The sequence below is a fragment of the Corvus kubaryi genome, unplaced genomic scaffold, assembly GCF_017639235.1.
Source record: "Corvus kubaryi isolate FWS band 111438036 unplaced genomic scaffold, C.kubaryi_AGA036_p1.0 65362, whole genome shotgun sequence".
Classification (NCBI taxonomy): Eukaryota; Metazoa; Chordata; class Aves; order Passeriformes; family Corvidae; genus Corvus; species Corvus kubaryi.
This window is the reverse complement of record NW_024581943.1, coordinates 460-26,188: the sequence shown is the minus strand read 5'-3', so window position 1 is coordinate 26,188 and position 25,729 is coordinate 460. Positions and strand designations below refer to the sequence as shown.

Here is a 25,729-nt window from a genome sequence, read left to right as displayed (position 1 = left end):
ATTGATCAGGCTCCTAAAGTCACTGCTTTTGAGGTGTCAGAGCGCAAGGGTGGCCTCAGATCCAACCAATGGGTAGTTTTTCTCATTAATTTTATGAGCTCTCCACCAAGCCAATGACTAGGATGACACAGCTTAAGCTTTTCCAAATCATCCAAGTCATTCAAATTCAGTTTCCTTTGTCTTCAGTCTTCTAGGCATTCATCAGATGTTGGAGTTAATATTGATACTCTTGTTGCCTCTGAGAAGGAAATGTGGAACAGAGAAAGGCTGTCGCTGCAGAAATCTTTGAAACAAGCTGATGCAGAACTCTCCAAGCTAAGAGCAGAGCTCAGGAGTGAGGCTTTCCTCAGAGAACTGGGATCAGATACTGAAAATGCTGTTTTAAGGGTAGGAAGATTTTTTTTCCCCACGTATTAACTACAGCTGCTTTTTAAATTTTGATATGGGCCTATTTTTCATTGTGTTCGCTCTGCTTTATTCTGCGTAAACAGATACTAATTCAGTTTTAAAATTTTCATCCTCAGATACCTGACTATTATTTTTTCTATCCAAGAATGACATGTAAGCACCTATGTTGTCCTTTTATGTGTGCTCCATTTCTTGATGTTTAGGTGAACCTCAATATAAGAAGCTGCATTCAGCAAGAGAGAGCAGCAGCACAGTCTTCGCCATGATAGTGACAAATGAATAATCACAGAAATGCTAGAGAAGTAACGATGTCAGAAGTCTTGGAACTGTAGTGATTCGTGGAGCTTATGGGGCTTTTTTCATTTTCTTTTGTTGCAGAGAATTTATGGCAAATACCTTCGAGCAGAGAGCTTTCGGAAAGCTCTCATCTATCAGAAAAAATACTTGCTGCTGTTACTAGGAGGATTCCAGGAGTGTGAAGAAGCCACGCTGGCCCTCATAGCACGGATGGGGGGACAGCCTTCCTACACAGACCTTGAAATCATCACACATCATTCAAAGGGTTTTACACGATTTCGCTCTGCAGTCAGGGTGTCCATTGCAATTTCAAGGTAAACTGGAGAAAGTTACATTTCAAACAGAAATGACTATGCAGTTTAATATATACTTTTCTAGCTCTCTAGTGAAATCTAGAAATTGTCATATTCCATCCTGTTTAAATGGTGTATTTTTGGTAGTCATGAATACAGTAGAGTGACAAGATGAGCAGAGTGTAGATAAAATCTGTAATAGGAATAAGCAGCCTTATTGTAGTTGAAAAGGGCTCAGTGTTTGATAAGCACGGGTGGAGTGTGCTGTGTAAAGTCATATTATTAAAAAAAAATTATGAGCAATTCTAAGGATTGCACTTAGTTACAAAGGTTTTTTTCTGCAGCTTAATTTCCTTTAAAGATTAAATTCATACATACAAGTATAATACAGATTTAGGAATTAGTTTTCTCCATCTAGGTAGTCCTTTGAATTTCACAAGACTAAGGATGAGCAGGAATTGGTGAGGAAAAAAAGTAAAGTTTATTACTGCTTTGTACTGCCATGTTGCTACAAACCTTCACAAAGGTTTGAACCCCCAAGCACTTCTGCTTGCTATTGTTCTGAGCCTTGTGTGTAGTATAAATTCAATGAACTATTCATGTACCTGTTGTGAGATTTTTACTCACAGTGCTCTGCAGTTGCAGTTTTGGGGCTGTGACAGGGTAAAGAAAGTATATTTAGTATGGTTTTAAAATGCTGGTGTGCTGTTGCTTGGGTGCTTGAGCCATTTACTGTCCACTTGGACTTATACAGCACCTCTGGAATTGCACAGGTGAAGCTGAAAGCAGGTTTGGACAAAAGATGGTCTTGCTTAGGGATGTGCAAAAGGATGTTTTGTATTTGATACTCAGGTTTTAGACGCCCATCTGTTAATTTTGCTTGCTGGTCAAGAAATTCTTATACATTCTAGAATAAAAGAAGCAGGTTACTTTTATGAGACTATTTCATTTATCCTGAAGCTGTTTGTTTTTTGGTTTTTTTAATTTGAAATGCAGAATGAAGTTCCTGGTTCGTCGATGGCACAGAGTTACAGGTTCTGGTATTCTGACTATCAATAGGGATGTCTTTAGCCAGAACACAGGTAAGTCACAGTCTAGTAATGACTGAAAAAATGGTATTAGCAAGTCACACCTTACTTGCAAGTCACTGCCTAATGGAGATGGGTTTTAATTTGTATTGTCCTCATGTGGAATGAATGGGGGCTGTTCCCTCTTTCTTTCGCTGTAATTGTTTGGATTAGCTTATTTCTCAGTTTCCATTCTCAGCATAGACACTAAGCTATTTGTGTTCTCTTCAGTTTTGTTTTGCTCCATTGTGGGTGGTATTTAAAAAAATATGGAAGTTTTTTCGCTATGGAGTGCATTCATGAAAGCAATTTTAGCTGCGTCATTGAAGTTTTTGTAGGAGATCTGCACCGTGGTCTTTTTCTTAGAACAAAAGCTTGTCATTCTTTTATTACAGGTTTATGTCTGGGAAATGACAGTTTTCTGTTTGCTTTTTTGTAGGAGTCTAAGGAGAATCAGAAGCTTCTTTATTATTTACTGGCTATTTAGGTCTGCACTAAAACCTTTGCTCAGTCTGTGAGAGTTTTCTCACTGACGTCAGTGAGGCCAGGATTTCACTTCTGCTTTTCCCTGAGGGTCTAAAAGTGGTCTACACTTGTTAAATGCCATTTTTGTGATACGCAAACAGAAAACTCATTTTTGAGATGCCCAGTGAAGTGCAAAAGCTTTTGGTTTCAAGACACTGCTTTTTATATTTCTAGGTAATGAATTACGGCCTGATTCATTCTCTGGTGGCATGGATCTTTATGGAGAACAGAGGCATTCCTATAGATCCAGGTCAGGCATGGAGTCTCCTAGATCTCCTCTAAACTTTCAACATAAGTACGTTTGGGGTTTTTTTACTATTCTCTTTCAGGCACTGTTTAGCTAACTGAAAGTGTCAGTGTTGACTGCTAAGGTTTGTAACCTTTGATGCTGTAAGATTTACCTTTTTTGGTAAGAATAGGTAAAAAATGATGCCTCAGGCATTCAGTGTGTGATTACTCATCAGGTGCTTGAGCCCAAAGCTCGCACACCCCTCACACTGATTCCCGTCGCGCTCTCGGAACTGGCAGAGATCGCGGGATGGAGCTGTGCCTTCCTGCACCTGCAGAGCCTGGGCTTTGTGACTGAGTGACCCTGCCTGCCCTGCTGGCTGGGGCAGTGTGGTGTGGAGAGGGCTCTCAGCCAAGGGAAGGGAAAGCAGGGCTGCCCACTGTGGCCGAGGTTCACCCATTACTATGGGCTGGCAACAATTGCGTGGTGTCATGGCCAGAGTGTGGGTGGAAGCTGCTTGGTAGCTCCGTTGCTTTTTCTTGTTTAAGCCCTTCTGGTTGGCGAGCCTAAGCTGTGATACCAGATTCATCAGTGAGGCAGATGCCAGTGAAACCAGGTATTTTTCATCAAGGGCAACATTTTTATGAGTGCCATCAGCCTTTGATGAGCTAATACGAAGTTGTGAGCTCAGATCTTCACTGAATATCAAATTCTAGCCATTTTTGGGTTTCATTTTCATGTAAACCACCTCAATATTTGTATTATCTTAGTTTACATGGAAAAAACTTCTAATCTATTTTAGCCACTGTTACTTTTACTTAGAGAGTAATGAGGAGAGGCAGAATCCTATAGAGATAGCAGTGCTTGTTGACACAAGCTTCTTAATAGAAAACCAGACTTCAATCTACAGTGGCTTCTGCTGCAATCACACTAGGAATTTTCTGCTCAGTCTTCATCTCGAAAAAATGCAGCAACAAATCCTGTGCAGTAGAAAGAGAAGGCAAGTGGGAAGAGTGGTTTCTCTGGCTTGGACAGTTAAGTGGCAGGGAGGTTAAATGGGTTTGATGTGCTGGCTACCACATGGGTAAGCTAAGGAACATGCAGGCCATGAGGTATCCCTACCTACAGTATTTTGCTGTGTGGCTGATATTTTTACTTGTAGTTGCCCTTTTTGAAATGGTGTGTGTTGTTCTGCCCCTAGGTTCCCCGGGATGCATGCTGATTTAAACCCAGTCTCCTTCGCCTGTCCTCAGCTGCAGAACTACGATCCCGAGAGGGCTCTGACAGATTACATCAATCGCCTGGAGGCACTGCAGAAGCGGCTGGGCAGCGTGCAGTCAGGTAGGGGCTCAGGCACCCTCCCCAGCATCCCTGGGGAGCACAGGGCCCACTGCCAAGTGGGTGCTGGTTCTCTGAGATACATAACAAACAACTTCAATTTTATCAATTTTCAGCCTTAAACAAGAGGCATTTCTGAGCTGTAGCAAAAAAACTCAATTAAAAGAAGACTGTAAAATTCTTTCAAAAGAGATACAAGCATGCTTTAATTATAGATTTTGAGATTATTGGGAACACTTTACTTCCCTGATCTCTAATAAATGCGCAGCAAGCATTCAGTTGGCATCTTGCTAAGAGTTTAAGTTACATGGAAAAAATTGTACCCAGAAGATTGGGACATGGAAGAGGAATTTCTTCTCCTACCACTTCGATTACAGAAGTTACAGTCAATTTGTCCCATAGATAATGGCAATTCCTGTAAGAGGAATACCTCAAGAAAATTGTCAGAACAATGGGATGAAATTTGTCAAACTTGAGTTTTGAAGCTTTGTGTTGAAGTCTTCCTCATCATTGAGGAAGTTTTATTCTTAAAAGATTTGATCTTTAGAAGTCCCTGTTCTATGATTTCCCATGCAAAATCTTTCATGCTTATTCAGCTGAATGTACCTACTTGTTCTAAGTAATCCTGATGAGAATTTTTCTCCATCTTACAGGTTCGACTTCATACACTCAGTTGCACATGGGTATAAGAAGATAATAATACCCTTCAACATCTCCATCACTGGCAGTGATGCTAACAGATTGCCTTCTGTAAATCTGTGCTCTTTCTGTGCTTTTGTATAATGTGTATATTGTGGGACCAATATGAACACAGCTATACGATTGTATACAGTTCCATCCTGGCACACCCACACAGACTGGGATTTATGTATGTAGGCACTTTGTGTTTATGAAAAAAAAAAAAAAAAGTGAACAAAAAAAATCCCCCCAAACCCAAAACAAAAACCCCCACAGTTAAATTACATGTATATTTGTGGAATGCTAATTTAAATGATTAACTTATGAGGTGTGTTATTTATCAAAAGGGTGCAAAGATGAAACTTGTGTATTAATTAAATTGAGCTACATTCAGCAAAGTTTACTTGCACTTTTTCTGGCAAGGCTACTGAAGTTACATTGACTCTCGTAATATTTGCTACTGGCAGTGCAGACAAAATATCACTTGTAGAGACCTATTTTTGTAATGGTAGAAGTTTTGAATTTTATGGGTATTTTGTCAAAGTACTGAAATAAACATGACTTCATGCTTCTAACTGTGTTCAAGAACTGCTCCCTTATTCACACAGAACAGGTTGCTCCTGCCTGGGAGCTCCTGCCTTCCTCCTGTTTGTAGTGACTGCAGCTTTACTTTTTACAGATTCCAAAGCACTGCTATCAGAGAGAGGGACAGGGACAAGCCTGGCTTCTGCAGACCCTGGTCACATCTGACAGAGCTGGGAGGGAAGATCCCAGCCACCTGCCCTGACTGATACAAACACAAGGTTTTACAACAGTTACACTGAATTTAGACCAGGAAAGACTGGAGGAAGCCCTTGTTACACTGAGCACTGCTGAAGGGGGCATGACCCACTCCAAGAGTTACAAATTTACTGATGAAACGTTTTCAAAAAGAAGTGACAGGGTTGAGCACAGGAAACTTCCCCAAGAGGTTTGTTTATAAATTTAATTCAAAATTCCTGTGAGCCAGAGCTCATTACCATTTATCATCAGCACTCTTGAACCAAACACTATTTAACAATCCTGCATGAGTCAGTACAAACCCAGACAACATTCAGCTATTTCACTTAATTTGTGACCTTTTTACACACAAACATATTATTTACAAAATTCATGTTGTTGGTATGTTCATATTGTTACTTTCACACTTTACATCAAGCTTCCAGAGATCACCATTTTCAAAATTTTTTAGAGAATTACTCATTGCTTTCTGAACATAAGCATTTTACAACTACTTCAAATTAGACAGTTAAATGGCTCATTCTTGAAAAGAATTACCTGTGAACATTTTGAACTCTGCCTACACTTAGCTGTACAGTAACATTTTCTTAAATCAGCCAAGACCATCGCGCACTTGCTTGGAACAGAATCATAAATGCCAAAGGAAAGGCACCACCACGTGCAGTCCCCTGTGGTGCCTGTTCCCTGATGGGTTTGCTGTAATTGGGTACAGAGGCAAGGTAGGCAGCCTTGCCCCTTGGTTATCTGGGAAAACTAATCTTCAATTATTTTTCATAAGCAAGGAGTTCCACTTGTAGAAATGACTTTTTTCTTCATTAAAGATCTGGCATGCACCTTAAAAGTGTTACATCAATAGAAAAGACACTTTTCCTTTAAAAATGGAATGAGAAAATTGTAGAACAAGCAGTTATACACAGCAGCAGTAAATAGTGTGGGCAAACAAAATAGATGCATAACTTTTCCATTCGGTAGACTACTGTTGCTTTCCTAACAGTAGATGCATCAGCTTCCATTGCCACTCATTCTGTCACAATTTTATTCAAAAGTCTGTTAGTTCATACACTTAAATAAGTAAGGTTTTAGCACCAGAGTTTACAGAGACCGCCTCTTGTATCTGATAACAGGGTTATTAGGTGTGTGTATCATTGTTGTATAATTTATAGTTGGAAAATAGTCATTGACGAGATCAAATTCATACAAACGAAGCAAAGTAGACCAAATAGTCTTAATTTGAACATAAGCAAAGTTTTCTCCAATGCAGCGATGACGGCCTAGAAGGAAAGTCATAAAACACAGTTAGAATATTTTATTGGATTGCCTTTGACAATCAGCTAACTTTAGAAATTTCATGTGGACAGTAGCTGCCCCTTTCTCATCAATCTGAGACTCTGGTGTTGCACATACCCCATTCTATAACTCCATCCAAGTCTTATTTTTCTAAGTTGTCACTGCATAAAACGGATGAGTAAGTGGAATGAGATTGTGCTGTTCTGTCCCCACTAGAAAGCATTAATTTATGTATCAGCAAAGAAGCATTTGCAACACTGAGAAATGAGATCAACTCTAACTCCATCAGCAATATTTGCAAACTGTTCTGGAAGTTGGGACTCTGCAGACTTTTGCTCTGCCTTCAGCTGAACTTTTATTACCAAGTTTATCCTTGACTTGAAAAGATGTGAGTCAAACATCACTCACACTAACCTAAAGATGTTTTGATTCCTGTTGTGAGAGATATATACAGCTATGAGTAATGCAGAACTATTAATTATTTTCACAGCACTTTCACTTTCAAGTAAGAAACCTTTCAGGCAGAAATGTAAAAAAAAAAAAAATCTGTCCTCAGATGCTGCAGCGTGGAGAGGTGCTGTAGGAGATGGCTGGTGTGAGCCACCTCAGCACAGCCTCACTCAGGAAGGTGCTGCATTCTCTTACTCACCAGCACCAAAGGGAATGTATGCAAACTTCTCTCCAGCTGCTGGGTTATCTTGGAGATACCGGTCAGGTTTGAAGTCTAGAGCGTCATTCCAGGAGTCTCTGAGTCTGTGGTTAACAGTGGGAGATACACAAACTTGATGGCCAGGGGGAATATTGTATCCAGCAACAGTCTACAAGAGAAGACACAAGACCCCACACATGACAAAATGGCTCCATTTTTCTTTTTAAAGTGTTACCTGAGGTGTTACATCACAAGGCTTACATTTCAGGAGATTTTGGCCAAGTGCATTTAAAATTAATAACCTAGCATTTTCTTCTCTCTTACTTATACAGGACACAGTGCTCAAGCAGTTGCAGGAACCTTCCAGCTGCTTTAATAAAGCTGGCAATTCTACAGAAGGAGGTTTAATAAAAAAAAAAAAGAACTTAAAATTTATTGAAAGCCTTTGTCATTCAAGGGACATAGTTAAAAAAAAATTTTCATTTTTTGACACGGTACTGTATTTGTACAAAGAGCGAGTTTTCTTTTGGATTTACCTAGCTTGTATTAAATGTGTGCCAAATTTTTCCATGACAGCAATTAAAAATACCTGGCAAACAAAAAGGCTTTAAATGCTGGCACCAAACTAAGCTCAAATAAGACTGGTAGCTACAAGAAGGGTCAGTTTTGCTGAAGAAAACTGCACATGGCTGTTCCTAGGTCCCAGAGCCTGCTCTTCTCCAGACTGAACCGTCCCTGTTCCCTCAGCCTCTCACCACAAAGGCTGCAGCGCCCTCCCATCCGGGTGGCCCTCAGCTTGTTGCACTTCCATCAGTCTCTTGCTTGCAGGGGGCTGCAGGGGTCCAAAGCTGGACACAATTCTAGATGGAGGTAACAAATACCAAGTTCAAGGCATTAATTGCTTTCCTCAATGCTGGCTACACTACCACTGACAGAACCCCAGACTGCCATCAGCTTTCCTCCCTGCCAGCAAACACTGCTCACTTGTGTTTCCTTCTGCCAGCCGAGATACCTCTGATCTGGCCTGTGCTGCTGCAGTGAAATTAGCTTCAAAAAGTTCCTCACCTGGGGAGTCCTGGCCATTCTCATCATGGTCATTATAGGAGGTCTAAGCCTTAAAGTTTCTTTTAGACAGCGATCCAGCAAACTTAGATCCTTGAGCTGAAAATATAGAGAAAATGATATATCAAAATATAGCTGTGTTTATTCAATACAAACAAAATGCTATTTTATACTGTTTAAAAACGAATGTTTTTAAAAAATCAAAGAGTAAGCAGGACATATTTACATGTACTTTTATTAAACTACACTGATAATTTCTTTTTTTCCATTTGATTTGATTAAGAAGGAAAAAAATCACTGACCAGTGCAATTGAATACAACTAGTGTCTTAGTGATCTGTCTCATGAGTATTTACTGTTGCCTAATTAAAGAACAAGGTCACACTGCATTGCTTTCCTCAGTGGGAATATGAGGATCTTTCTCTTCTACAGAACTATCATTTATTAAATAAACATAGGAGCTGCACTTTCCCTAATGAACACTGATTAAAAAAACAGTATCAAGGTGAAAATTTACTTGGACAGGAAGAGAAGAGGAAATGTACTGGCAAACAGCATTACCACAGAATGACTGTGCTAATGATTACTTTAACACAAAGCATGTGACTGTGACTGCGTTTCATGTCTGATGATCTTTTTTTTTAAATAAGCATCTAAAAGTATAAAAATACCCCTGAGGACTAACGTAAGATACAAACCTGGTCGTAAGTTAAGGGTGGCAAGTCATCCCCACACACTGCTTTCTGTTCTGCATAGCACTGTTCCTGGATGGATTTGTCTCTGGCGAGGAAGAAGCCGAGCCAGGCGCTGGTGGTGGAGGACGTGTGCTGCCCTGCCAGCAGCAGCCCGATCAGCATTCCCGCAATCTCATCGTCCGTCAGCGCACGGCCGTCCCTGCGGCAAAGGGAGCCAAGTCAGAGCTTCGTTTGGTCACATTTCCAGTTATTGAGCATTGCTATTTATACAGCAGCATTTACCATTTCTTCTAATGTACTCACTCCTTCTCTCACTGCCTACTGTAAACAGAGAGGCAAAAGATCTAAGGGTAGGGAGAAGGGAGAATAGAGGGAGAGAGACTCTTTAGGAGCCTTAAAGAAAATCATTCCCCAACAGCCAGCAAACAGAAAGGAAGCAACCTCAGCCACCTCACGACCACCGATGAAAATCTCAGAAATCGGAATAACCATTGACAAGTGAAGTTTTAAACCTGTTTTTAAGAATACAGCTAGGACAAACTGCATGCAACAAAACCAATTCAGAACGTGAAGGAGTGTTTCTTGGGTTCTGGTAGATAGTTTTGACTAAAGAGCTCAAAGCTAAAGTAAATCTTCAAACAAGTCTTCAAACTCTTGGCTTACTTGTATGAAGCATCAAGTAGAGTTTGGAGCATGTCATCCTCCTTTTCCTCAGACTCCCGACGTTTCTGGATAACCTTGTAGAAAATATTCTTTATTTCTCTGTGCGCTCGATCTCGACGCCTGTGATTCAAAACACTTCCATTAGCAACTTTATACAAAGTAACACAGAATGCTTATGAGGATTTATTGGGATGTCTAGAATAGCTTACGAACAAGAAATGGTGGGGATGGGGGGCAAAATCCAAACAACAGTGAAGTTTAGATAAAATGCTTGAGTTGCTTCCTCTGTTATTGCTAGTACCTGAAGCTCGGCAGAGGCAGCCAGCCTGGCAGGAGCCAGGCAGCGTGAGTGAAACCCCCATCCAGGTCGGCGTACAGCTGAGCCACCTTCTCATTCAGCAAGCCTCGGATTTCCTTCCCGTGTAAGCAATGACTTGCTGTCAAAATGATCAGTTCTGAAAGGGCTTCAAACAGGTCTGAGGAAAGATTTGAAAAACATTACTGAAGATGCATCTCAGGTGACATGTTATGTTTTACAGGTTATAATTTTTATTTTGTGTAAGTAAAAAATAAGTAACTGGACACAGATTAATAATTTAAAATAGAGTTTTGGATAGTTTTACTAGGAGAATAAAGAATCCAATTTACAATTTCTATGTGTCTCATCAGATGTCTCTTCAAACACCTTTTTAATTAGATCACTGATACCTTTTTTCTAAGGTATTTCTTTCTAGAAATTTTGGTAGCAGAGTTAGTAATTCTTCCAAAGCAAGCAATGCATCACAAGCTCAATCCTTAATAAATATAAGCCATACAAAGATTTAACCCTGAATTCCAAATCCGTGGGAAACCAGTTTTCCTGCTCACTGAATTATTTTTATATAGCAGTACTTAGACACTTAAACATCAATTTATATATTACCATATTATTAACTATATTACATATAAATCAAATAAATTCAAAATAACATATTAAAGTGTGATATGTATTATATAAATTTTATGCATTTAAATATAAATATGTATTTTAAAATAATATTTAGCACTGCTATGCAACTGTGAGCTTGTAACGATGATGGGCAAGCTGGGAATGAGGGAAAATAACTATTTCACTTTGGTCACTAACGTAACCATATCAGCTTCAAAGATGCAGTTTTTCACTGTAGAAACTCTCAGAGCCAAGATCTTCAGCACAGGCTCTCTAGGGTGTCAGAGCAGCAGCTTTTCCCAGGGACTTGGAAGTGGTTACACTGAGCTGACACATCCAAAATGTGCACAACAGGTGCACTATGAGCCCATTAAGAAACCAAAACCAAGACAGTCCTTCATTCCTTTCAGTGATTTTCTGAGCAGCTTTGTTCTCCAATAGCCTTACGTTTGATTTTAAAAAAATCCGTATTTTCTTTCTTCTGATGTTCAGTACACTTTTACCTATGTAATTTTAGTTTCTTTAATATTCCAGTACATGTTTTACAAAAATGTACTGCATTGGTCTTAATTACTTCCCAGAAAATTGGAGGAAAAATGCATTTGATCTTGCTTACTTTTCTCTCCACTCTCTCCCCATGCTTTGAAATACTCCTTTGTTTCTTCTTCAATCACAGATACATGCTGTCTAAACTGGGCAATGTTTAGCCCAGTTTTGAGCATCTTCTTCTGTTCCAAAAATATCTAAAAGAACCAAGACAGAAAAAGCAATCAGTACAAGGATCATCATATTAATGTAATTAAAGCTTATTAGAATTTGTACTATAAGACCATCCAGAAGTAAATAGGGATTATGATTAGGACTGCAGGGTACAGCAGATACTCAGTTCTAACTAACTGTTAATACTCTGTTTTTCACCTTCTTTGTCTTTCAAGCAATAGTTCAGAAACATCCAAGTAAAATAATAGCTCAAAGGAGCTGCAGTTCTCCCTTTTGCAGTACCAAACAAAAAGACTATTTTAGTATCTTCATTAAGCTTTATCCCTGAAGATACAAGATGCATGCAAAGTTGAATGATGGAATGCCCTTTAGATATATAATCACAAACTTAACCAGCCCCATCTTTGCAAAGTCTGGATTTAGCCCGTGTTCCCTGCTATGCAGCCTCCTTGCTTTCTCTCCCTCTCCTCTGTTCTCTCAGTTGCAAGGACCACTGGACTAGAGATGACCCTTTCTTTTACAGAGCCCTCTGATCTCACTGCCCAGGAGGTCAGACACAGAAGCAGGAGGCAAACTGTGTCCTAGGAAAGTAGAGAGTTTCACACCCTTCTCACCTCTTCCTCTTTTTCTCTGTATAGATTCATAGCTAATAAACCTACTGGTGAAAAGCCCTTCATTAGATGAGAAGCATTCACTGCATTGACAGAACATTGACTCAGAAAATTACTCATTTGATTTTTAAGCCCTAATTATGAATGAGACATCTGTCCTACAGCTCTGCACTGTACCATGAGTGTGATACATCAAAAACTCTTCCCACCAAGGGCTCTGCATGTAAGATACAGAATAAAAGGCTACTTCCCTAGAAGCTTCTGTTTTGAGAATGCAGTGAGGACCCCAGAAGTCTGTCAGAGGACACACATGCCATAGAGCAAAGAGACAAGCACATTTCCCCTTGCAACATACTAGCCAGGCTCCAGCTTGATGGAGACAAGAATGGCACATGGGAGTGAACACACCCTCTGCAACTTCAGCTCCTCTCAACAAAGAACTATCTGCAAGAGGCTTGGGGGAAGGAGACAGAGAGTGAGTATGAGCTGATATATTGACTATGGATATTAACAATTACCAGAATCACTGGTAAATAAGCAAGTTACTCATTTTGAAGAATAAGGAGTGGTTCTTCTAAACATGTGACTGAAAGTCATGGTCAAAATGAAGAGATACTTAGCAGCCTAAGCAGAGAGAAGGGGATCTCACAAGAAACTTCAGGATGACCCATCAATTGTAGAATGCCAATGAAATTTTCCATGGCTCTCTAAATGCCTTCTCATTAGATGTCTGAAATGAAATTGTGGTGATGACACTATGCAAAAAAACCACCTCACCTCTAGCAGAACATGTTCTGGCCACAACTGGACGTGCTAGCTTCATAGAGGGAAACTAGAGATAACCAGTGCCAGAGATAATTTAAATGTCAGTGGCAAACTCCCTGCATCTCCTTGCTGTGGAAAAAGAGTAATTTTTGGGAAAAAAAAGGAATTTTCTGAGGAGCCTGAATCTGCAGAGATAATAAGAAAGAAGTCCTTCTGGTATCACAGGTATGAATTAAGTAGACATATCCACAGACATCCAAAGCTTACTGAGTAATATGAGAAGATTAATCTCTTGACTAAAGCAGAGCTCAAGCACACTCCAGGGAAAAAGAAAGCCTAGGGTAACTCTAGAAAAATACCTCATTTCAGTAAAAAGCAAAAAAAAAGCTGTATATGATGGGCCAATAAGGTAGGCTTTAATCATCCCTATGTGCCTGAAGTATATGGTTGTAAGAAATGCCCATTTCCAAGGAGCTTACAGAAAGTTCTATAAAACTGATGGATGAGATTAGATCCCATCAAAGAACTAGTTCTTGCATGAAGACAGACATTCAAATCCATCCACAAACTGAAGAGCATGCAAGCAGAAGTCGAAGCAGCTGTAATAAGTGGGCAAACTTTCACAGAATTAAGAGCAAATCGTGACCTTTAAGTTTCAAGCAGACATCCCATGACAGTCAGGATCCACAGAAGAAGCATAACACAGTGAAAATCTGGCCAATTTAGCAGTCTGTGATTCACAGACTTTTCTGAAGTTAGTATATACCAGAGAAGAACATGAGATGTATTGCAGAGAATCATGCACCCTCCGCACTCCAGCAGCTGCAAAAGTGATTGACAACTCCATCCCTGACATTTTGAGGAAGGCCTCCGACTATCTGAACTAGTAGAAACAGGTCTGTTAGAATGGCCCCACTTATGGAAGAGATCTCCTAGGACACAAGAAATGATCTCCTACTTGTTGTCCAGGCTGCAGTCCTGCTGGTTTCATTCTCATAGGGATGAGAGGAGCCATGCAAATCCATGAAGTGGAAAAGAATCTACCCCCCAAACTGCCTATCCACAATTTAGTACTTCCTGACAAAGGAGGAGACAACCAAGTTCTCCTTTACCTATTTAGAAAGTAGCAAGTTGTAGGTAGTTAGCTGTGTATGAGAATTTCAAAAGAACAGGGTAAGAACAACATGCATATTTTCTGTGGATCATGGCAAAATGCCAGTGTGGAGGCAAAGAGAGTAGTGATTACTGTCCCTAACCCACATCATTAATAGGCAACAACCACAGCACGTAGGCTGGCATGAATGAAGAGGCATGCTAAGGAGGCAAAGAAATTGATGGGTCACAGACACTAGTCAAATGTCGGACATTTATACAAACAAAATGAGGCCAAAACCGAAAATCCAAAAATAAAGTATACCACAGTGCTGTTTTTTCCACCCAACTACTCTGCCCTAACATGCACTGAACACAGTGTGCCAGTGGAGCAAGTGGGGCCACAGAAAAGCTGGCTTCTGCAGTTTGAGGGTCTGACATGACAGGCCACCCTCCCAAACAAGAAAGCAGCCAATGCTTAGCTTGGATACAACGCCACATGACACAGCCCCTCTGCTGCCATGCAGACTATTCTGCAAACACATACAGAATGATTTCTGTCTGAGCAAGACAAACCTTGTGGTTCAAACTGTTAAATGATTACTCCCATGTTTAGATTTGGCATGGCAAAAATAAAGTTATCACTCCTGAGGCTTTCTCAGAAGAAAGGCCTGAAGTTGTTTGGAAGGGAAGAATGAGCTGCAGTCAGTGGCATGGTGCAAGGGAAGAAAAAAGTGACTCACTAGTTTTTCCTCTATGATGAGATTAGATGGTTTCAAGAACAAAGGATAACATCCAGAGTGACAAATGGCCAGGTGGTAAAGAAAGCAACCTGAACATGCTCAGTCTTGATTAGCCAGATCAGACTATTTCCCTACTGCAATATGCCACAGTTGCATATGAACACAACCCCATCAGACAGAGCCAAGAGCTCAGGGCTGCCTACTCAGCATTCAAACTGCACTGCTTTTCTACTCATCTGGTATTTAAAATACAAACCGCATTAGGGACGTCATAGGCAACTCCCCTGCCAAAAACTGGCGTAGTTAACCGAGAGTACACATCCTCCGCATTCAAATCTTCGTTTTTACTGTTGAAGAGTAGAGCAGCAGCATCACTACCCAGTAAGTATGTGAATGTCTTGCCAACCATAGTGAAACTGAACACAGGTCCGTACTAAGAGAGAGAATAAAAAAAAACCCCAGAATTTCCTTTAAATAAGAACACAAATCATTAAATCCCTATCTCTATATACAGTCTTTCATAAATTACATTTTCTCCTAAGTATCCAGAGATTTAATAAAGACAAAAATATTTAAAACCATATTTAAATTCTGTTCTCAATGTACATACCAGTGATATCTAATGTTATAATGAACACATGTGAATGTGCACATTTTAAAACCAATTATTTTAGAAAACATAAATAAAAGATCAGTCACACTAAAAAAAATTAGCAGTGAGATTGCAGCATATATTGACTCCAGTAATCTACAAACACTGTCTCGAAAAATTCTGGATTTGGAGTTATGCATAGGTAATTAGGGGCAAATAAGACTTGGAAGTTTAAAAGTAGTCTCCAGCAGACCTTCATGCACCGGACCTGGCTTTCTCTAAGCTAATCAAGCTAAGATTTAAGCTTATAACTCTAGATAGTTTTAGACAATGTGAAGCAGCTTGATAAACCTAACTTAATTGGAACTAAGGCTCTACTGATTTAGTTAATTTCTTCTGGGCTGTTACAGTATAAAAACTACTGAGGTTTTATCCACCAGCTCTTTTAACATCAGAGAGGCCTTAAAATTCATCAAGTTGCCTATGGAGGTGGTCAGCTACATTCCAGCCTGGTCACAGACTGGTAAAGGATGTGATTAAAAGTTACCAATTACAGCAAGAAATAATGTCATGAAAATGGCTTTTTAATTAATTTGTGATGCAGCTATGAGCATTACCCAAATGCACAAGCATATTTTTGACATTTGAATCACAAGAGAGAGCTCAGAAAACACTACTGGTACATGAAGAGACCTGAAGATCACAGAGCCTACTGTGCACACTCCATTCCATATTTGAGGTGGTAAATGAGAATGAACTGATTTTAAACAGGCTCCAGAAAGAGAACTTAACAGATACACAAAAGTATTTTTATATATGCTCATCCAGTCATGTGGGAAAACATACCTTGTCATAAGCATTTTCCAAAAATTCAATGGGACTTTTTCCAAATGCGATTGCATGACCAAGGAAAGGGATGCCTGACGAAATAAAAGGTGGGTAGTTCTGTAGAAGAAAGAGAAAAATAATTACTGAATTTTCTTCAGAGATTATCATGGAATCATGGACTAATAGAATATCCTGAGCTGGAAGGGACCCACAAGGATCGAAGTCCAACTCCTGGCCCTGCACAGGACCACCTCCAAGGGTCACACCATGTGCCTGAGAGAGTTGTCCAAATGCTGCTTGAACTCTGCCAGGCTTGGTGCTGTGACCACTTCCCTGGCATGTGCCAGTGACAAAAAGTAATAAAATCGTGTCTATTTACATGAAAACTAAACACAAAGGAAGTTTTATATATGTTTGTTTAAACTCTTTTGTGAAAAGGCCAACCTTTAAAAAATATTCAGTTGTTCAGATAGAACTACATTTAAAAGCAGCAAGGGTTAAAATAAAGTGAATATGAGTAAGATTCTTTCCTACGCTGCCTCTGAATGTAAAGCACAAAGATACGGCAACTGAAAAGAAGGCAGTCAGAAATGAAACAGTGGTGGAAGATTTGTTAAACAGCCCCCCAAAAGCAACTTCAGGTTAGCACTGGGTTTCATACATAAGCAGGCGCCTTCTTTGAAGCTCCATCCATGAAAGTACCGGGAACGCCTTTCGGCTCCGCAAGCCCTGCGCGCCTCTCCTTCCCGCGGTACCAACCGGCCGGCCGAGGGCGAAGCCGGCGCAGCTCTCTCAAGAAGCCGCGCTCAGAGCGGCTGCTGGAAACGCCGCTCGCCCGCCGGGGCCCGCTCCCACACGCCCGGGATGCAGCGCCGCTCCCCCTGCGCTCCCGGGGGCTGTCCCGAGGCTGCTCCCGGCCCGCCCGCGCCCTGCAGCGAGAGCGCCCGGCTCCGCCGGCCCGCGGGCACCGTCCCTCAGCGGGACAGCGGCGGAGCCCGCCGGGCCTCCGCCCGGCCCCGCCGCCCCCGGCGCTCACCTTCTGGTCGGAGCCGAGGTGTCGCCGGTACCCCAGCTGGAACAGGTAGCCGAGGCTGAGCGCGAAGGCGGAGGCGGCCAGCACCAGGGAGAGCGGGTTGCCGACAGCCACCCGCTCCAGCAGGGACCCGCCGACATCCATGAGGTTCAGCATCTTCTCGGCGCCCGCCGCCATCCGCCGTGGCTCCGCGGGGCAGGGCGGTGCGATGGGCCGGGCTGATCCGAGCCCATGTGACGGTTCCCGGCGCTGGGCTGATCTCTGCCCATGTGACGATTCCCGCTGCCGGAGCCAACCCGCGGCCGCGCTGCGCGGGGTGACGGCATCGGCCGGGCTGCGGCCCACGCCATTGGGCGGGCGGCGGGCGGGGGCCGGGCCCGGCCGCCCGAGGGCTCGGCCTGACCGCCGGCGGCGCCGCGGCGCTCGGCGACGGGGTGTTTGCAATGCTGCGTGTCCTCGAACAGCCGGAGAACGTGGGTCTCCGGGAAATGAGGCCGACGACGGTGAGCCGTGCCTCGGGCATCACTGCCGGCGCCCCCGCTGACAGCCCAGGGCGCTGGTTAGTGAGGCTGCACAGCACGCGGAGAACGAGGACGGCTTGTTTGTGTTTAATTCCAGATGCTCCAAATGTTTAATGTGAGAAAATCCGGGTGTTGTTTCTGAAGTGAGTTTCCACTAAGACCTAAGGGTTTAAGATCAAATAGTGCACAGAGCTGCATTGGGAAACTAAGAAAGCTCATCACAGCCAAAGTCAGCTTGTTATCCATATAGTTTTTTAATTCAACAGGAATGTATCAATGCATTTCCGGAGATTTCTGGTTTGGGTAGGTCTTTTAAATGCAGTGTTTGTTCAGTCAGTTTCTACGTAAAGAAAAGTTTAAATGTGTGAGTCCAGGGAGTACTAGCAGGAAGCCAGGTTGGTCATTACATACAATGAGACATTTCAACAGGGTACACTTGCAAAGATTATCTGTAATGCTTTTAAATAAATTTTTGCAAAGTTCAGAAACCTAAATTCTCTGAAATTCCCTACTTCATCTGAAATTTGACTTATTTGTTGACAACATCTATTGTTGTCATCAGTTCCGAGTACTTTTGTCAACTAGAAAAGGTACACAGGCAAAAACATAAGCTTGTTACTGTTTGAACATTCTTGTTGTTTCTTAAAGTGTGTAATATCCTCTGGTAAACCTTGTATCAAGGTCTCACGTGTGCTGAGTGTTACTAGATGAGGGGAGGTAGCAGACAATGCTTGTGAATGCTGAGATGTGCATGGAATCACTGTTGAGTACCTTCAAACTCTTCATGCCAGCTATGGGCTCTAGGAAAGTTTTTAATTTGTTGCCTGCAAGCTCTAAGTTTCAACACTTTTCAATGCCAAAGGACATTAATCAGTGCAGTGATTGACAAAGAGTTACTTCATATTTACAAGCTCTGACAACTCTTTCGAAAGACATGAGAGATAGCGGGTTATGATTGACATTCTGTACTGTCAATTTACAAAGTAAATACATTTTTGGTGGCAATAGTGTCAGTCCTTTTCTTCCAAGAGACAGGATTTCTAGATTAATTACCTATATATGAAAAGTTTCATTTCATTTTTATGTAATTATTAATTATATTTAAATTTATACAGAATAGTAATAATTTTTTAATCTTTATCCTATATTAATAACAATTCTTTAAGGTAAAGCACAGCTTTTGCAGACCATGTATGTTGTTTCTGTTGAACCTGTATCTCTTTTTTCACTCACAGCCCAGCTTTAAGCTGCATCTAGCTGTAAGCTGACAGTGCACCCTGGAGCAATTGCTCCCTGCACTAAGCAGCAGCAGCAGCAGCAGCAGCAGGCCATCCCCTCAGGCTTCCCTCTTGCACAAGCTGCTCACTGGGGTAGGGGGGTCAGTTATGCCACTTGGTAAAATCGTGCCTGTTTTTCACAGTTTTAAGTTCTCGGTTACTCTTTTGCCTTACAGGGCCTGGCTGAGTGTTCTACTCTTAAATCTTTGCTTTTGTCAGCTGTACAGGTTCTTGCTTTTTAAGAAAGTGCTTGTTAGATGGACTGTAGGTGGTGAGCTGGGCATCTCATGCTTACAAAGGCACAAGTGTCAGCTTTGCCCATATTGCAGCTGGTTCCCACTTTTTTGGTTTGGTAGTGGTATGAGGCTTGTTACTAATGGTCTGTCTCAGCAGTGTTGGATTTCTCTCTGTTCCTGTTTTTCATTTCCCCACTTCCAGATGAAAGGAGTGCACACACCTGCCTTGCCACAGCAGGGTGGCACAAGCTCCTACATACCCAGGTGCCAGAAGCCTCTGGGACTGCAGAGCTGGGCTCTTGCTACTCAGTGGCTATACTGATATGCAATATCTGCAAACCTCTGCTTTCCCATGATGAACAGTTTCAAGTTTACCTGGTGAATTCCTGAGCAGTTTCTGAGGTGCACCACCTTAATTCAGAGGCACCATGGCACTCTCCCTCTGGTCCTCTCTGATGCTCTTCTAACATACCTTACAAAGACAAGCCTGCTCTCTGGTAATAACACCTGCTTGGTGTAACATTTGATGGCACTTTCATGCTGGCTACGAAAAATAGAAACACCAAATGTGACTTGTTGCAAACCATTTATTAGGTAGTAATAAATAAGAATTTAGCAGAAAGGACTATACAGCAATAAGGCATATTGATAGTATAGTTAAATAGGCAACTGACACACCTTCTTAACATTTTCCTCTAGTTTTCTAAGAAAGTGCTATGTAGAGAAATATATTTCTGATAGCTGTGCCAAGTGATAGCAGGGATGCACGATGAAGGACCTGACTGTTGCATTATTTACCTTAAATAAAGTATAACAATCCATGAAAATTTACTGTTATTTAGACCTGTGAAGTAGAAAAGTACAGCTTGCTAACAAGAATACAAAATACAAGTCTCCTGTTCACGTTTTTAACAGCTTACTACTTTAATTTCTTAAACTGCACTTACTAGTAAGGTATGAGTAAAATTACTATACAACAGCGCAGTTCTTCACATTCATTTTAGCTTTTCTTTGAAAACTTAGAGGCAAGTGCTAATTTTTATTTTTTTAAAAAAGCTTTTTTTTACAAAATATTGCACACTGTTTTAGCATGCAGTTTACACGGAAGAAATAGTCAAGTGCACTTAAAACCCTGAAATACAACCACAAACTTCAAAGATTTGTGTTACAGATACTATTTTAATGTACAAGATACGTTTCAGACTGCATAGGATCCCACCTTACACTTGGCACCCAACTTGTTGAGCCCCAATCCTGACTCTACAAAGAGCAGGCAGAATGCTTACAAACTGTATCTGACTTCCCTTGCCATCATTATTCCTGCATCCTGCACTGCTTTTAGCCTGAAGAAACTGAAGTAAGTAATCGGTAGGAAAATTAATTTAAGAGAAATAACTTAGTACCTCCTGTATGAGTTTTTGTTACTGCATACATGTTGCAATCCAGGGTAGAATTTATTAAACTTTCTGAAGTCCTCTGAGTAAAGTTCATCTGTAAATCCGTATCTCCCTCTCCTCCATACACACATTTTATATTGCACAGCAAAAGTAAAAATCCATTTTAAAAAACAAGCATGCTAAACATTCAATATGGCTTCTGAATGATTTAAAGTATTTCCCTTTTGGCATCCTCATGCAATATTTTAGAATAAATATGAATACAAAGTAGGAGAAAGTTAAGAGTAAAAATAAAGCGAGCTAAAATGTTTGTCAGAAACCAAATAAAAAACAAAGAGTTTATCAAAAGTAGTTGCTCAAAGGTCTAACTGATCTAACTGGTCTTTTAAGCATATGTATCAATAGTATCTTAAAAATACAGGGTGTCTACAAAATACTGCAACATATACCATCTCCTTGATGTTCCACGCAAGGACATGAAAGGTAAATAGGTTAACTGAGACTTGCTTAATGGCACTGGTAGTCCCCTATTTCTCTGGGAACAAAAGCTTTACTGGATTCATGCTCGTCAACCTCGGTAAACCATTTACATTTCATTAGCTTTATTGGTTAACCTCAAGCCCTACAATAGTTAATATATGAAACACAAAAATACTTATAAAAATAATAGATATGTAGTATAGTTTTTTTAAAAAAATAAACCATGCAGCTTCTGTACAAAGTTAAAAAAACTGTACAAATTGACTTTTCTGTTGTGTAAAATTCAGGTACGTGGAAGTCCTGTTACGAGGAGGGACAAGTTCTTTTTTGCTCAGCCATCAGGTGCCATCTCGTAACTATTGTTCATTTCCATCACTCGTTTCTTTCACTTGGCATTAGCTGGCCATTTAATTTCATCAGGAGTTTTACAACGAGTCCTGCCTGGGTAAAGGGATGCAATTAAATTCCATCAGCATTTCAGAACTATGACAATCAAGTACATGACAAAAGCAATTCTCAGCTTTATCCAATCTCAAACTCCATTACTTTCGATCACAAAGTTACTGGCTCCAGCTCTGTGATTCTCATTATATTTGGAATTAATCTTAGAGAATGAGGGATTGGGCATATGCAAGAAACGGTTTCAATTAAACAAAAGGTTTATCCTAATGATTATAGATGCATTTTATGTATTTTGAATTATGAAGGCTTCACATGCTAAGAAAACATTCTGAAATATTAATAATAAAGTTTTAAAATAATTTTTGTGTGGGCTTGGCTTGGGCTTCTTTTATACTGTGCAAGGGGCGTCAGCCCCAAGGGAAAAGAGGCTTGCCTATCTAATTTAGGAAAAAAATAATTGAACATAAAGGATGAAAAATGATAGTGCTTACCTGTTTGGTATGCACAATAAAGCTCATTTTGTTTTCCAGACTGTGGATTTGAAAACACGTATCTCCATCTCCCAACTGCCACATAAAGCAACCGTACTTTAGGCTGAGGAGTAAAGCCTGTGATCAAATGTAGGAAACGGTCACTCAGAAAATATCCTCCATACTTGCAAACTGAACTTCGCTTCATTCACAAAGACAGGATTCAGACTTAAACCACTACGTTCCACAATGCAGTTGTAGTTCATAAAGTAGTAAAGTGAAAAAATGCAAGACTTTGTTAGTGACTTACGAAGGTCTTAAAATCTTGGAAATTTTCAGTCAAGTTTAACTAAACGGTTGGATGTGAAATTACTTCTAGTACAAAGATTTTAAGAGAAGAGAATTAAGTTTTACAGTTATCACTGGCAGTTCACTTAAGCTGACCTTTGTTTCCATGTTGAGAAGGTGCAACCCTTTTACATTTACTCCTACATACACTTTGATGACTTTATGGCTACTTGAACTTGCTTTGGTGAATATCTGTCCTGTGAAAAAAGCTGCTCCATAAGTAGGAATTTCCCAGCAATTCTGCAAGAACATGCGCTGAAGGTGATGCATCTCCTTGCTGACACCTTCACTGGTGCTGAGATTCTATAAATAAAGAAATAATCGCAATCAACAAGTCCTTCCAAACAGTTGTGATTGTTTGAAGAAAATCCACTGTTCAGTGCAATCCCTACTAAAAGCATATTTCCAAAGTGCTTTCCCATCAGTCATCTTCCTACAGCTGAATTAAACCTTAGAGCCATGGAAAGGCTCAAGTGCTGGAAGAGACTGAGGCAAAACCCAGACACCTGTATGAGCCTCAGAAATCTGAGCAGAGACACAAAACCTCTGAAGCGCCCCACAGCTTTGCCTCTCTCAGAACTAACTGGGACTTGGGATCAGCAGCTATGCACCCATCTGACACTAAATGCATCACAATCCTTAAAACTAAGTATTCTTCCTCCTTTAAGGGGTCCAATCCAGTGAAACATGGTAAGATGAGCAAGTACCTCCTTTCAAAAACAGATTGTTTTTTCCTTTCTAAGCAAAAGAGAGGTGCAGATCTCTTTTCATTAGTGGAGCCTTCATTCAGAATGAGACAGGTTTCTGTTCCTTCCTCTTCAGTAGAGTACAGCAGTCAGAACAAACTATTGCTGGAGTGCTCCTCAAACCAGACTGATACCAGCCACTCTAACAACTAAAAAATTGGTTGGGCTGTGGACAAGACCAGAAGGCACAGACACGAGGGAGAACACAAATCTTCAACAGTTATGGGGCCATGACTGTGGGTATGCTAGACAGGATCAGCCTCTCCAGATCCACACCCTGCATTAAAGCTTACCTCAATTCTACACAGCCATTTCTAACATGTAAAATCTTCAGAACAAAAGATTGCAACTGCTTTCCCCTTCCCCCATGCCCCACACCGCAAAATAATGTCCCAAAAGCAGAAGTCAAGAAAGCTATACTCATTCTTACATATAATTTGATGACAGAGTAGAGACAACTTTGCTACACCATAGTCTTAGACCACCATCACCTCCTCCTCCATCTCTATTAGAAAGAATAGGAACGACCTGCTAATTTCTGACAAAAAAGGTGTGGGCATCAAAAGAAGTTTATGATTGAGTAATCTTATCTCAAAAAGAGGGGCAAGGCTTGAAAACATTCCCTGGGTACCTCTGCAGCGTTTCCTGGCAGCTACCTTTAGTGATGCACATCAGCTGATGCTGTTCTCCTTCTGACACACTTCACTTTTTCCTCAGTTACTTGTGAAGATCACAAATTTAATCTGACCTCATTTGGGACCCACAGCCCTCAGTTAGATGCATTTTTACACAAGCAGCCCAAGTCCACATTTAAAAATTTTGCTCAGTTAACTGCTCTAATCAAAAGAGTTTGTGTGGGTGTGTGTGCACATGCTGTTGGGGTGTTAGGAGTTCTCCTGGTTTTATTTTTTCTGTTAAAGGAATTTTCCCCATATGTGTCGCCAGGGGGAGAAATTACTGTGGCTTAAGGAAAACAAAAGAGCTGGCTACGGGCGTGGGGGCATCTGGCTACTCTTTCGTTTTACCTGGGTGTGTGGGCAGTTGGTCCCCGTTTGGAGGGAGAGGGAGGCTGTTTCATCGGCTGCTTTTCTTTCTGCCAGAGAAACCCCGGGATCCCAAGCCCACCTTCCCTGCCCCGCTGGGAGCCGGGCCATGGCCACCCTGCCCCCGCCACTGCTTTGAGCCTCCGCTGCGTTGTAGCCCTGCTCGCCCTGCCTGCCCAGACCTCCGGGGGGTTCCCAGCGCAGCTCCGCAGTTTGGATACATCTCGTCTGCCACCCGGGATTTGTGCTCGGCCCTGCAGCTCCAACCTGCTGTTCCCGAGAGTCCGGCCGGACACCGGGATCAGCTGCCCAGGGGTTTGTGAAGCCTTTGTCCCATCCCTTCCCGGGATCCCAGGGCACCGGTGCCGCGTGCTCCCCGAGCTCGCTCCGGAGCGCCCCCTGCAGCCGCGGGGGAACCATCGCACCTGCCCTGCTCACCGGGAGCCGCCAGCGCCCCTGCCGGCTGCGAGCGGAACTGCACCCGAGGGAAAAGGGCCCGACAGCCGAGAAGGCTGGGACTGGGTTTGTGATTGTTCGCTGTTACTGCCATGGTTATTGTTGTTTGTTTGACTGGTTATACACATATAGATATATAATAGTAAAGAACTGTTATTCCTATTTCCCACATCTTTGCCTAAAAGCCCCTTGATTTCAAAATTATAGTAACTCGGAGGGAAGGGGGGGTCGCATCTGCCATTCCAAGGGAGGCTCCTGCCTTCCTTAGCAGACACCTGTCTTTCAAACCAAGACACATGCACATCAGCAGCACTACCAGATCCCTAAGATACAAGTTACACTGACAAAAAGGACTTGGTGGATCTATTCCTACGAGCAGACAAGAAAATTTAAATCAGTAGATTTTTTCACATCTATGCCTAAATTGGAAGTGTGCCCAATACACAGCTAACACTGAAGGTAAATAAACAGATAACAAATATATTTACTTCTAACAAAGAGATCATCTGTAACTGTACAAGAAATACACTCCAACAACCCATCCCAAAAATTCAGAACATACACATTTTTAGCTTTTTATACCAGTATTTCTGTTCATTAATTGACAACCAAACAGTCAAAAGTGCTTAAGAACACGATTTACCTGCTTATTTATCTCACCTTGTATTCATGAAGTATCCTGTTTGTCCAATGAGGAGCTTTACTTTTTAGTTTAGTTATTGGTACAATAGATTTAAGGTTTTCTTCACTAAGAGAAAAACAAAGAAGAACAAAGGTTTTCTTCACTAAACAAAGTAAGAAAAAAGAACAACGTCTGCCACAGTGTACCTTCAAGTCACATATTGAGCTAGACAGTCAGCTCCTACTCTATCTTGCCTCATCAGATGAGATGGTTTCCTAACATACAGTGCAATTCTCAGTTAATGAAGATCCAGCTTTACATTACACGCTCTGTGTCACACATCATGAGCATGGCATGGAGAAGAAATGCCAGCAGAACACACGACTCGTACTTGGTTAGAGGGCAGTTTGGTGAATTCCAGTTTGGAAGCCAAAATTATATACAAAATG

General features: G+C 41.4%; 3 protein-coding genes across 10 annotated transcripts in view; 1 reads left to right on the top strand and 2 right to left on the bottom strand.

The window, feature by feature from the left end:
- The window catches only part of LOC121673349 (A-kinase anchor protein 9-like), a 107,063-nt gene extending 101,653 nt beyond the window's left edge, over positions 1-5,410 (top strand). For 7 of the 8 annotated variants that reach the window (XM_042046588.1, XM_042046587.1, XM_042046585.1 and 4 more), the window contains 6 exons: positions 187-387; positions 787-1,019; positions 1,995-2,080; positions 2,765-2,885; positions 4,021-4,160; positions 4,811-5,410. In XM_042046588.1, the coding sequence (XP_041902522.1) occupies positions 187-387; positions 787-1,019; positions 1,995-2,080; positions 2,765-2,885; positions 4,021-4,160; positions 4,811-4,854 (825 nt within the window). In that variant the 3' untranslated portion in view covers positions 4,855-5,410. The remainder of the gene's footprint in view (positions 1-186; positions 388-786; positions 1,020-1,994; positions 2,081-2,764; positions 2,886-4,020; positions 4,161-4,810) is intronic. The other variant, XM_042046584.1, reaches the window with a different exon arrangement.
- Positions 5,411-5,806: 396 nt separating this feature from the next.
- Positions 5,807-17,514, bottom strand: LOC121673350 (lanosterol 14-alpha demethylase-like). Its single transcript, XM_042046591.1, has 10 exons — positions 17,286-17,514; positions 16,268-16,366; positions 15,086-15,262; positions 11,515-11,641; positions 10,272-10,446; positions 9,971-10,090; positions 9,311-9,506; positions 8,617-8,712; positions 7,552-7,720; positions 5,807-6,886 (listed from the first exon to the last, which is right to left on the bottom strand). Exons 1-10 carry the CDS (start codon positions 17,457-17,459, stop codon positions 6,708-6,710), a joined length of 1,512 nt encoding a protein of 503 aa, XP_041902525.1. The 5' UTR covers positions 17,460-17,514; the 3' UTR covers positions 5,807-6,707.
- Positions 17,515-19,885: 2,371 nt separating this feature from the next.
- On the bottom strand, positions 19,886-25,443 carry LOC121673348 (krev interaction trapped protein 1-like; the record flags this gene model as incomplete). Its single annotated transcript, XM_042046581.1, has 4 exons — positions 19,886-21,634; positions 22,087-22,203; positions 22,510-22,716; positions 25,319-25,443. Coding segments are annotated over 4 exons (518 nt in total), but the record flags the coding sequence as incomplete, so codon positions are not given.
- Positions 25,444-25,729: the final 286 nt, after the last annotated feature.